This window comes from Cebus imitator, unplaced genomic scaffold (genome assembly GCF_001604975.1).
Source record: "Cebus imitator isolate Cc_AM_T3 unplaced genomic scaffold, Cebus_imitator-1.0 Scaffold650, whole genome shotgun sequence".
Taxonomy (NCBI): Eukaryota; Metazoa; Chordata; class Mammalia; order Primates; family Cebidae; genus Cebus; species Cebus imitator.
In genome coordinates this window covers 797,735-809,469 of record NW_016107965.1, presented here as the reverse complement: position 1 = coordinate 809,469, position 11,735 = coordinate 797,735, and the positions used below count along the sequence as shown (strand labels likewise).

The 11,735-nt window shown below is 51.0% G+C and overlaps 1 protein-coding gene across 10 annotated transcripts; it reads right to left on the bottom strand.

Annotated features, from left to right (window-relative positions):
• Window positions 1-404: 404 nt before the first annotated feature.
• GH1 (growth hormone 1) lies at window positions 405-2,356 on the bottom strand. Of its 10 annotated transcripts, none has more exons than XM_037734653.1 (5): window positions 1,953-1,962; window positions 1,529-1,708; window positions 1,213-1,335; window positions 964-1,121; window positions 474-710 (listed from the first exon to the last, which is right to left on the bottom strand). In XM_037734653.1, the coding sequence occupies exons 1-5, from the start codon at window positions 1,960-1,962 to the stop codon at window positions 513-515; spliced, it is 669 nt and encodes a 222-aa protein (XP_037590581.1). In that variant the 3' UTR covers window positions 474-512. The 10 variants fall into 10 exon arrangements, with proteins under 10 accessions (XP_037590589.1, XP_037590586.1, XP_037590581.1 ...); XM_037734656.1 differs by having other exon boundaries at window positions 1,213-1,266; XM_037734654.1 differs by having other exon boundaries at window positions 1,213-1,339; window positions 1,548-1,708.
• Window positions 2,357-11,735: the final 9,379 nt, after the last annotated feature.

The window sequence follows — 11,735 nt, the reverse complement described above, 5'->3', positions numbered from 1 at the left end:
CTTCTGCACACTAGTAATTCTATGACATTGTTTTCTCACTCTTTGGGGAATTTTTGCTTCTGCAATTAATAGCTGATCTTGTTTTCATTTATTCCCACTCCTAGGGTGCTAGTTTTGGTGTTGCTGGTGATGGTTGGGGAAGAAGAAATGCCTTCAAAACATCACCGGGATGACCAGTGGGCCGTGACCAGCAAGCTGGGAGCACTAATCTGGTGGAGTGGCCTCAGTTAGTAATAGAGAGCAGTGCTGTGCCGGCTTCCTTCTGGCCCAGGGAGATCAAGTTCATTATGTTTCAGAAGCCTGGCTCCCAATACACCCCACAGGCCATGTAGGTTGTTTTCCCAACCTGCCCCTTACTCCATACCCCCCACGCCATATATTAGAGAAAGACACCTAGTCAGACAAAATGATGCAACTTAGTTTTATTAGGACAGGGCTGACGGACACTGGAGTGCCACCTTCCAGGGCCAACAGAGGCACTGGGGAGGGGTCACAGGGATGCCACCCGGCAGCTAGAGGCCACAGCTGCCCTCCACAGAGCGACACTGCACAATGCGCAGGAATGTCTCAACCTTGTCCATGTCCTTCCGGAAGCAGTAGAGCAACCCGTAGTTCTTGAGCAGTGCATCATCGTTCTGCGAGTTTATGTCAAACTTGCTGTAGGTCTGCCTGAAGATCTCCCCAGTCCGGGGGCTGCCATCTTCCAGCCTCTGCAAAGTGAAGGAAGAGAAGGAGAGGCCAAGCGCTTGGACACTCTTCCCTCCCTCTCTCACTCATTCTTTCTCCTCCCTCCCCTCCAAGGTATAGAGAAAGGGCTGGAGGATTCACGAGTGGAAATGAAGAATAAGCTGAGTTCTCCTGGGTCAGGGCCTGACTGCTAAAAAGAGAGCAGCAGTGTTTCTTTCCCCCAGCTCTGGAAGCCAGTGGGGCCCCAGGATTGGGGACCCGTGGTGCCACCCTCACCCCCATCAGAGTTTGGATGCCTTCCTCTAGGTCCTTCAGGTACTCATAGACATCGCTGTCTGAGATGCCATACAATAGGCTGTTGGCGAAGACACTCCTGAGGAGCTGCACAGGCTCGAACCAGGACTGGATGAGCAGCAGGGAGATGCGGAGCAACTCTATGTTCTGCAGGGGAAGGACCGGCAGTGGGTGAGCTGCCCGAGGGCTCTGACCACAGGCCTCCCCATCCCTGCCTGTGGAGAGGGTGACCACTCATGGATTTCTGCTGAGTTTCCTTTTTGCTGGCCGGTGTCGGGATAGACTCTGAGAAGCAGAGGGAGGTCTGGGGGTTCTGCAGGAAGGAATACTTCTGTTCCTTCGGGATATAGGCTTCTTCCTAGGAGAAGGACCGCCCACCAAGGTCCATGCTGGTGACCAGCTCCCACTCTTACTTTTCTGGGACCTCTCTCGGCCTATGCTCATCTGCCTGCATCTTCACTTCTGAAACAACCCTGAGCTCCTTCGTTTCCTCCCACTACTTCCCAGCAGGGGAAAGGCACTCCTTCCCGCTACCCCTGACTGGCACCCATTCCCCAAGAGCTTACGAACTCCTGGTAGGTGTCAAAGGCCAGCTGGTGCAGGCGATGGGCGCGGAGCATAGCATTGTCCAAAAGCCTGGATAAGGGAATTGTTGGGAAGGCACCGGTCTCTTGAAGCTGGGGCAGGCAGAGCAGGGTGAAAGCCAGGAGCATGGATGTCCGGGAGCCTGGGAAGAAATCGGAGGGAAACGGAGGGAGCCGGAGAGCAAGAGGCCAAGGCTATTGCTCAGGGGCTGGATTTTTAAAAAATTATTATCTCTCTGGTACCAGGAACATTCTGAGATTGGCTTAGATGGCGACACCGACATTCAGGAGCCTGAAACCTGAGGGTTAGTCCCCTCGGTCCCATCTACAGGGCGCTGCCTCTCCCTCAGGACATATAATACCAAAAGGGATTTTAGGGGTGCATACCTGCAGCCATTGCAGCTAGGTGAGCTGTCCACAGGACTCTCCGTGGTTTGCGGAGTTGGGCCTTGGGATCCTGGAGCTGGTCTCTTGTGGGCCCTTTTATATCCTGTCCCCTTCTCTCTCCCTACTTGCCCCTGTTTCTTTGTACATTTATGCATGGGATTCTGGACGTGCCTGTGCTAATGGATAATTCAGAAGCTTCTCCCACACACTGTGGTACCATATCCCTGGCTTGTCATCTTTCCCTTCCCACCGTCACCAGCGCTGTGGACAGAGTGTCGGCCAGAGGAACCACCCAACCTGGCCTCTCTTTAAGGGGCAGGTGGGTGTCCTCTGGCAGCATGCCATGGTGGCCTACCTGAAGGCGGGAAAGGATGTCAGGATAGCCAGTCCTTGAGACCCACACGGACCCCATCCCACTCTCTATCCTATCCCTTTCTGCCTCCCCGCGTGGTTCCCCTCCACCCACCAGAGAGAGTGTGTGCTGGGAAAAGGGGCCCACCACAGCCAACAGATTCTGGGGGTTCTGGGCAAGATTCAGTCCTGAATTCCACTTTGGCTGAGTCCTCCTGGGCCCGCCTCAGGCAGCTGGATGCAGTGCTAACACCCACCAGTAGAGGGAACCAACCCCATACTTTCCCTCCCATTTTTCTGAGCCTTGGGGGTCCCAGGTCTGTGGGGACAAAGAACCCAGACTCAAGGTATTGCCCGAGCTCCTTGGACCTGCAGCAGAGATACAAGCCAAGAAACAGAATTCCTGGGAACAGACACGGACCACAAGCTCTTCTTCCCATAGCCCTGAAACCGTCAGAGAATCTCAAAGTTGGAAGAGCTCCTGAAGGTTTGAGTCTCCTCCCCAGCTTTGGAACTCAGAACACATCACGCCGAAGGATGCCCTATGCAGCCGTGGAAGCCCATCCTCCTTTTTCTCCTCCTCCTTTCCAGATCTGTGTAGAGCTTATCCAGTTGCAAAGGGCCTGCCTGTGCATTCTCACATCTGACCTGCCACTTGTCTTATGAAGGAGCTATTATGATCATCCCATTTCACAGATCAAGAGACCGAGGCTCAGAGAGACTGACTTGCTTGAGCTACCTCAGCCAGGGCAGCAGAACTCCACAAGCTTGCTCTTCCCACATTGTGTCCTTCAAAGTCCTTTCTCCAAGCCAGGCATGGTGGCTAACACCTGTAATCCCAGCATTTTGGGAGGCTGAGGTGGGTGGATCACTCGAGGTCAGGAGTCGAGACCAGCCTGGGCAATAAAGTGAGCTCTGTATCTCTACAAAAAAAAAAAAAAAAAAAAAAAAAAAAAAAGGAAAAGAAAAAGAAACGGAGTCCTTTCTCCAGAACAGGCAGTGTGGTGCTACTCAGTTTGGTTAGTTGAGCTGCTTCTGCTTCCTCCTCCTCCTCCTCTTCCTCTTCTTTCTTCTTCTTCTGAGATGGAGTCTCATTCTGTCACCGAGGTTGGAGTGCACTGGCATGATCTTGGCTCATTGCAACCTCTGCCTCCTGGGTTCAGGTGATTCTCCCGCCTTAGCCTCCTGAGTAGCTGGGATTACAGGCACCTACCACTATGCCGGGCTAATTTTTGTACTTTTTTAGTAGAGACGGGGTTTCACCATGTTGGCCAGCCTGCTCTCAAATGCCCCCTGACTTCAAGTGATCTGCCCGCCTTGGCCTCCCAAAGTACTGAGATTACAGGCGTGATCCACCACTCCCAGCTCAGCTATTTCAGCTTCTAAATTTCTCTGAGTCCAGGGATCCTGCCCCCAACACAAGCAGCCCTTTGCCTCATTTTGTCCTTCCATAAGGGGCAGATGTTCTCCCTCAATTCCCAGATGAGAACGGCCCAGTGGCACGGGGTGCCTTGTGGAAACCTCACAGCAGGACAAGGCGAAGGCAGAGAAGGCCAGGACTGAGCCTCCTGTCTCCTGGTGCCCAGGGTTGGGGCTATTTCAATATCATCTGAAGGTCATAAGCATCGGATGCCCCCAGAGATGATAGCAGGAAAGAACACACTCTCATGCCCTGAAATCTTCCACCCCTGAGTTTAAGGGCATGCAGCACGCGACACTGTAGAAACACAAGCAAGCAAACAAGCAAATGCTTCCAGAAGTGATTGGCAGTGGTGTTGCCAACCAACATTGAAAACCCACACCCCTGTGGTCTAGGATGTGAATGCTGTGAATGTCAACTCTCCCCATTCCTAAGTCCCTGCCAACTCCCCCTTTTCAGAGCAGAAGACGGAGCTCATTTTCTGCCATCATTCCTGAAGCTTAACCCGACCAGCACCCCAGACTCATCATCTGCCGGGAGGGCACTGGGCTCTGGGCTGTTCTCCAGGCAGGCCTGTGGGAGGACCCGAGAGGGATGTCATCAATGATACCAGCTCTGAGAAACATGGGGTCACCAGGGCGGTGGAGACACCACTTACCCCTGCTCCTTCCAGCACCACCAAAGAGGAGGAGCCAGGTGGGAATCGAGGAGGGTCCCTGAGCTCCACATAGCTTTCTGTGTCCCCCACCATCCTTCCTCCAATGTCAACCGGGAGGTGGAGCCCCCGTGACAGGGCCTTTTAGCCAGTGCTGGGAACTTAGATGTGGACTTTATATCATGGAAGAAGTCGCCTTTGGAATGAGGGTGGCAGGGGCTGAGCTGGGAACCGCTTCATAACTCCACAGGTGGACACAGGCGTGGCGAGGCTCCCCAGTCAAGTTACTGCCAGGAACATGTGGGACAAGCCAAGGGAGGGGAGTGTCTCCTCTCAACTTTCCATTTCTGTAGCCCCCAGAATTATGGTCACTCAGAGGACTCTAGAGACTCCTGGGGAAACACCTTTACAAAGGGTTACCATTGCAATCACTGGACCAGAGGAATGAACTGAGGCCCACATGTGTGGGTAGAAGTCAGTGACTTTTTTCTGTAGTCTAGAATCTTCCCAGGGCCTTGAGCAATGGAGACCACATCCATAATTCATTGCTAGTAAAAAGTAATCTTTGAATTAGAGTTGGGATTTTCCTAACAGTTCTGGGAAGTCATCCACTGTTGGGGCATCACTTGGGGTCATATCCCTGGCTCCTGAAGGCTGAGAGACTACCCAGCAAGGACCCCACATGGCCAGTGGGGCGAGGTTGGGCTTCACGCCTCTGACCTCAGTCTCAAAAGGCTCAGGATACATCTCACAATCATCTTGTTTTGTTTTGGTTTTTTTTTAAAGACCCTCTGTTTATAATTTTGGATTCATGAATTCCCTGTGTGTTTGGAAGCCCTTCCTATGTCTAACCTCAACTCACTCTAGGGTTCTCTGTGCCTGCTGCGGAAAGTCACAGGTCTGCTATTGATCCTGAAGTGGTGTCTTTCAGGCTTTGAGATCTCCTCTTAGGTTCAAGACTGTGGGGTTGAGGATGATCACATTTTTCGAAGCCATACTCATCCAGTCTTAGGGACAGCCTTCGAGGGACTGGTGGGTGCTACTTCCACTCCCACTTTGGGTGACTTGAGGCCCACCCTTCCCACCTGCAGCTCTGTTCTTTCTTCGTTCAGATCAGAGGCTGGTTATCGCATCCGGGGCATACTCTACCTCCTTTTGGCTTCCAACGTCCTTTCTGTGAGTCTTGGTACTCAGTCAATTACTCTGCTCATTGGATTAAGGTCTTCAGAGAATATTATGTGGGGATTCCCAAGGGCTTTCCTAGGGGAGGTGAGGAAGATGATCAATACTTCTGTGTGTCCACCTTGTGCTTGGCACTCTACTGAGCCTTTGGGATGTGAGTCCCACTTCATAGCTGAGGACACTGAGGCTCAAAGAGATAAGGTGGCTTGCCCGGAGTTCTCCCAGTTCCTAAGTGACCACGTCTTTCCTTCCATGCCAAGATCTTTAGAAACCTCATATAGTAAAGATGGTAGCACGTCTAGACATAGACAGAACTTGCCTCAGTACAAAGCTAGCAGGACAGGGGTCAAGCCCCTGCACAGAGGATGTTCCAAAAAGATGGGGGGAATTGAACACAAGGAACGTCAGTTGCAGACTGAGGTGTCCGAAGGCATTGGGAAAAGTGGTAGAAAACAACGACCCAGCGTAGCTTGGTTTAGTGAACTGAGGCACATCATGCTGCAGATGCTGCAAATTTGTATTGCACATTTCAGTGTACATCGTGTTTCACTTCCTGTATCTCATTGAACCCTTAAATTTGCCACATGATATGGCCAGGGGGTTCAGGCATGGAGGAAGGGCCTTGGAAGGCTTGTGGGAGGAGAGGGGCAGGCACAGTTCTGTTTTGATGGGGGTATTGTCTGCACTGGTTGACGATCTCTGAACAACCAAGAAGTATATAACCATCTACCTAACTGGACATGCTAAGTAATTTCACTTTGGGGATTATTCTCCAGGGAAACAGTCCATTGACAGAGAAGTGAAAAGCATCAAGGTATGTCTAGTAGTTGTAGGAAGTCTGGGGTGCTTTCCTGATGGGGTGCCCTCAGCTGGATATAGCCTCTCCTTCCTTTGACCTGTCCTGTAGATGTTTTATTCCTCCTACCAGACTGTAAGCTCTTTGAGGCTGGATTTCTGCCTTGCATCTTTTCATTCATTCATTCATTCATTCATTCTTCTATATGTGTATTCACTGATTCAACAAGTAATTGTTGCCTATAACATGTGCCAGACATTGTACCAGGCAGATGGGCATACACAGATAAACAAAATATATGATCCTTTCTCTTCTGGAGCTAACAATCTACTGGGGACAGATAAGAGCAAACAAATAAATATATAATGGTAAAATAGAAATTTCTAATTAGAAACATTGCCATGAAGAAAATAGCTAAAATATATAGGGAGAGAATAAGCCAGGAGGTGAAGGGATGAGGCAGCTGGCACAGCCCCAGGCCCAGAAGTTCAACAAGCATCTACTAAGTGGACCCAGCGCATGAGAGGACAGTGCCAAGCAAAGAACTCAAATGTCCAACTGGCTGGGCATGGCCAGGTAGCCCATGCTGTGTCTGGACATCCTCCTACTGGTATAATTATTTTAAAATAACAAGGACAGAGCAGGGGGCGGTGGCTCACGTCTGTAATCCCAGCACTTTGGGAGGCCCAGGTGGGCAGATCATCTTAGGTCAGGAGCTCAAGAGCAGCCTGGCCAACATGGTGAAACCCTGTCTCTTCTAAAAATACAAAAATTCGCCAGGCATGGTGGTGTGTGCCTGGAATCCCAGCTACTTGGGAGGCTGAGGCAGGAGAATCTCTTGAACCCAGGAAGTGGAGGTTGCAGTGAGCCAATGCCATTGCACTCCAGCCTGGGTAACAAAAGCAAAACTCCATCTCAAAAAATAAGTAAGTAAATAAATAAATAAATACAACAAAAATATAAATAAAATAATGACAGGAACTTGAATGTATGGCAATATGTACATGAGCAAAATTAAATGCACAAGGTGACAAGGCAGTGTGTTCAAGTTCCCAGGAATTTCTTTTTTTCTTTTTGAGATGGAGTCTTGCTCTGTTGCCCAGCTAGAGTACAGCGGCACACTCTTGGCTCACTGCAGCCTCCGCCTCCCAGATTCAAGTGATCCTCCTGCCTCAGCCGCCCCAGTAGCTGGGATTACAGGCATGCACCACCATGCCCAGCTAATTTTTGTGTTTTTAGTAGAGATTAGGTTTCGCCATGTTGCCCAGGCTGGTCTTGCACTCCTGACCTCAGGTGATCCACCTGCCTTGGCCTCTCAAAGTGCTGTGATTACAGGCGTGAGCCACCATGCCCACTCCCCAGGAATGTTCTATATGGACTCACAACTTACAGAACTGGAACTCTCTACTTCCCCTCCTGCCACGTGGGGAAAATATTAGGTCTGGTGGGAGTGGGAATGCCTTTAAAAGCCTAGTGTGTTTTAACAAACTATACTCTGATTTAAGTTAGGAGATAATGTTCATTAATTTTTGTTCTCTGCAGTCACCTGTTTCTAAGTAAAGGCTTTGGGTGGGAGAGGCAGGTGTCCCAAAAGGAAGGTTTGTGATTGTTTGCAGCTGAGTCAATGGCAGGACTAGAGGATGACATGCCAGGAGCAGCTTGGAGACTTGGGACACACCCAGGAATGTCACAGATGTGGGCTCCGAATCCACTTCTTGAGGTCAACCAAAGAGAGCAGNGACAGAGTCTCGCTCTGTTGCCCACTCTGGAATGCAGTGGGATGATCTCAGCTCACTGCAACCTCCCCCTCCCAGGTTTAAGCGATTCTTCTGCTTCAGCCTCCTGAGTAGCTGGGATTACAGGCATATGCCACCACGCCTGGCTAATTTTTGTTTTTGTTTTTGAGATAGTTTTGCTCTTGTTGCCCTGGCTGGAGTGCAATGGGATGATATTGGCTCATTGCAACCTCCACCTCCCAGGTTCAACCAATTCTCCTGCCTCAGCCTCCTGGGTAGCTAGGATTATAGGCATTCGCCGTCAGGCCTGGCTAATTTTGTATTTTTAGTAGAGATGAGGTTTCTCTAGGCTGTCTTGAACTTCCAACCTCAGGTGATCTGCCTGCCTCAGCCTCCCAAAGTGTTGGGATTACAGGTGTGAGCCACTGTGCCCAGCCTAATTTTTGTATTTTTAGTAGAGACAGGGTTTCACCATGTTGGCAAGGCTGGTCTTGAACACCTGACCTCATATGATCCACCCGCTTCGACATCCCAAGGTGCTAGGATTACAGGCATGAGCCACAGCTCCTGGCCCCGAGATGACTTTAGAGGCCTCTCAGAGAAGCCTCAGCCAGGCCAGATACTTACTAAGAGATGAACACTACCTGTTCTTGCCACCCCAACGGCACCCAAATAGCCACAGTTTTTTGTGTTTTGTTTTTCTCTCACCTCTGATTCTGCTGGAAAAACACCCAAAACCTCTGGTCAAATCACCCCAACCCTAAGCAGCACCTGCAGCAAGAGGGCAGGAAGTCAAGCTAGAATGGAGGAGGAGCCACCTGTGCTTCAACCAGGGTCCCCTGGGAGGAGCTGGATTCCCCCAGTGGGCAATGGGGCATGTGCCCACCAGGGGCCTCAGAGCTGCGTTCTGGGGAGGGGGCGGGCAGGGGACAGCTGCAGAGCTGGGATCCTGGAAGGATGGCACAGTGGCTTCCTCTGGAGGGTGCTCAGAGGCCTCCTACTAGGCCCTGGTAAGAAGGGGTAGGGCCTTTGGGGCCTTGGACTTTGTGAACATGGGAAAAGAAAATCCCCTTCAAATCACAAACATTGAAGACAGCCAAAGTTGTCCCTGGATTCCTCCTCCTTTTCCTCCTCCTTAGGTTTGAGGTCTTACTGCTGCAAGGCCCTTCAAGAGAGGCGGCCATGGTGCAGTGGGGAAAATGCTGGATTTGGAGTCAGAAGGTCTAGGTGTGATTCTGGCCAGTTAATGGCAAATTCCCTGGGCCTTGATTTCCTTGTTTGTAAAAATCAGATAGTGTGACCCTCTTCCAGGGACATCAGGCAGAGTGTAAATGAAGATGGATATGTTCAATCCATTTTTCTTGCATTTAAGAGGTGCTCAATATGTATTTGTTGAACCCAATAAAAGCTTTCGGTTCATATTCTGTGTTCTGATTTTGTGGTCGTGATACAAATCTATACATTTGCTAAAATTATGTATGCCCAAAGGAAACAAAGTCATTTCTTTTTTCTTTCTTAAGACTGAGTTTTGCTCTTGTCGCCCAGGCTGGAACGCAGTGGCATGATCTTGGCTCACTGCAACCTCTGCCTCTTGGGTTCAAGCTATTCTCTTGCCTCAGCCTCCCAAGTAGCTGGGATTATAGGTGCCTGCCATCACACCTGGCTAATTTTTGAGACAGGGTTTCACCGTGTTGGCCAAGCTGGTCTCGAACTCCTGACCTCAGGTGATCTGCCTGCCTTGGCCTCCCGAAGTGCTGGGATTACAGGTGTGAGCAACCGCACCTGGCCCTCAATTTTATTGTGATGATTTTTTTTACAAAACAATGTCTGGTCCAAATTTTTTCCCTCGGATGCGCTTTAAGATTCCCATTTTGCAGATAAAGCAACCGAGACCTGAGATGTCTCTTGTCCCCACCATCAGTACCCAGCTATGTTTCCATTGCCTATGAGAGTTTTGGGGGTGCACAAGACAGACATGAAGTCTCCCAGAGCCCTTAAAACAGAAAAACAAACCAGGGAGGGCTCCTACATTAAACCCATGAAGTCAAGCCCTTTGGGGGTGTCTGGTGGAGAGGCCAAGGCCTATGCTCAGATGATTTTCTGTTAATGAGAACAGGCTGGGCGCGGTGGCTCATGCATGTAATCCCAGCATTTTGGGAGGCTGAGGTGGGTGGATCACTTGAAGTCAGGAGTTCAAGACGAGCCTGGCTAATATGGTGAAACTCTGTCTCTACTAAAAATACACAAATTGGCCGAGCATGGCGGTGTGCGCCTATAATCCCAGCTACTCAGGATTACAGCTACTTAGGAGGCTGAGGCAGAAGAATTGCTCGAACTTGGGTGACAGAGGTTGCAGTGAGCCGAGACTGCAACATGGCACTCCAGCCTGGGTGACAGAGACTCTGTCTCCAAGAAAAAAAAAAGATAATAATAAAATAAGTCTCAGGGAAACTGAGCTGTTCAAAGGTATTAAAAAGTGTTTAGGTAAAGCCAAGGCCTCCCCAAACCCAGGGCAGCCTCAAGCAGGGGGAGACCCTGCCTGGGGGAGAAATGAAGCCTCCTCCCATCTCCTACCCGGCTGCCTAGGTCCCTGGTGGAGGTAGGAGGACGCAATTAGTGCCGCTATGCAAAGCAGCAGGAAAGGAAGGGCTTCGGCTCAGTAGAGGCTGATGCCAAAACAACCTGGCTCCCTACAGTGGCCCAGAGACCGGAGAAAACACGAGGCCTACCCGGCTTGGCCCAGCCTGACCCAGGGCAGTGGAGAGACTGACCTGAAACCGCAGGTGTGGGTGCCTGCCCCACCGGTCCCACCTGGAATTCCAGAGGCAATCTGGTGAAAATTGGCACTTTTCTCACTAGTTTCCGTGTGCTAACCTTGATTCGCCAGTTAAACTGGCAGCTCCCCAAGCATAGGGGCTCCCTATGAATTCCATAGGGGAATTCAGAGCAGGAGCAGCAGAGAGGTTTCGAAGGATTCCCTCCAGGGTCAACAGGAAGTGGAGCACAGCCTGTTGGGAGGGGGGTTTGCACATGCAGGTTGATTGCACTTGGCCTCCCAGGTGGGAGCTGTTCCTAGGACCTCCCACAGCTAGTGGGCTGGAGGGCCCTAGGGGCCATTATTTGAGGACCCTGGGAACATAGGGGACCTCTGATGTGAAACTGGGAATTTCTGAAGGGGTATCATGGCTAAGAGCCCCAAAGCTTCACCATACAAAGCCTCACTCTTTAGATCTCACTCTTGATGGCTTTGCATCAAGCTTTCCTAGGCCCCTTGGGGGTGGCGGTGGGGTGTTATAGAGGCAGGGAAACCTCTACCCTCAGGGAGCTTCCAGTTTGACTGGAGAACCAAGGCCAGAGTGAGTAGCACAAGGCAGTAGCTAAGTCACTGATGCCTAGGCTGGTCTGAATAGGGCTTGGACAGGGATCAGGTGCTTTGGGAGGGCTTCCTGTAGGTGGAGGCAGAGCGGGACTCAGTTACTGCTTGTTGGCTGAATGGAGTGCAGGGTGAGGGCGTTCCTGCTGAGGGGAAGGACAGGCCCAGTCACTCGCCAGCTACTCTGGGTCCAGCCAGGGCCTGGCATGCAGCCCCCAGTTCCAGGGGGAAGAAAAGGGGGTGTGATCACAGGCTCCAACTGGGTCTTCA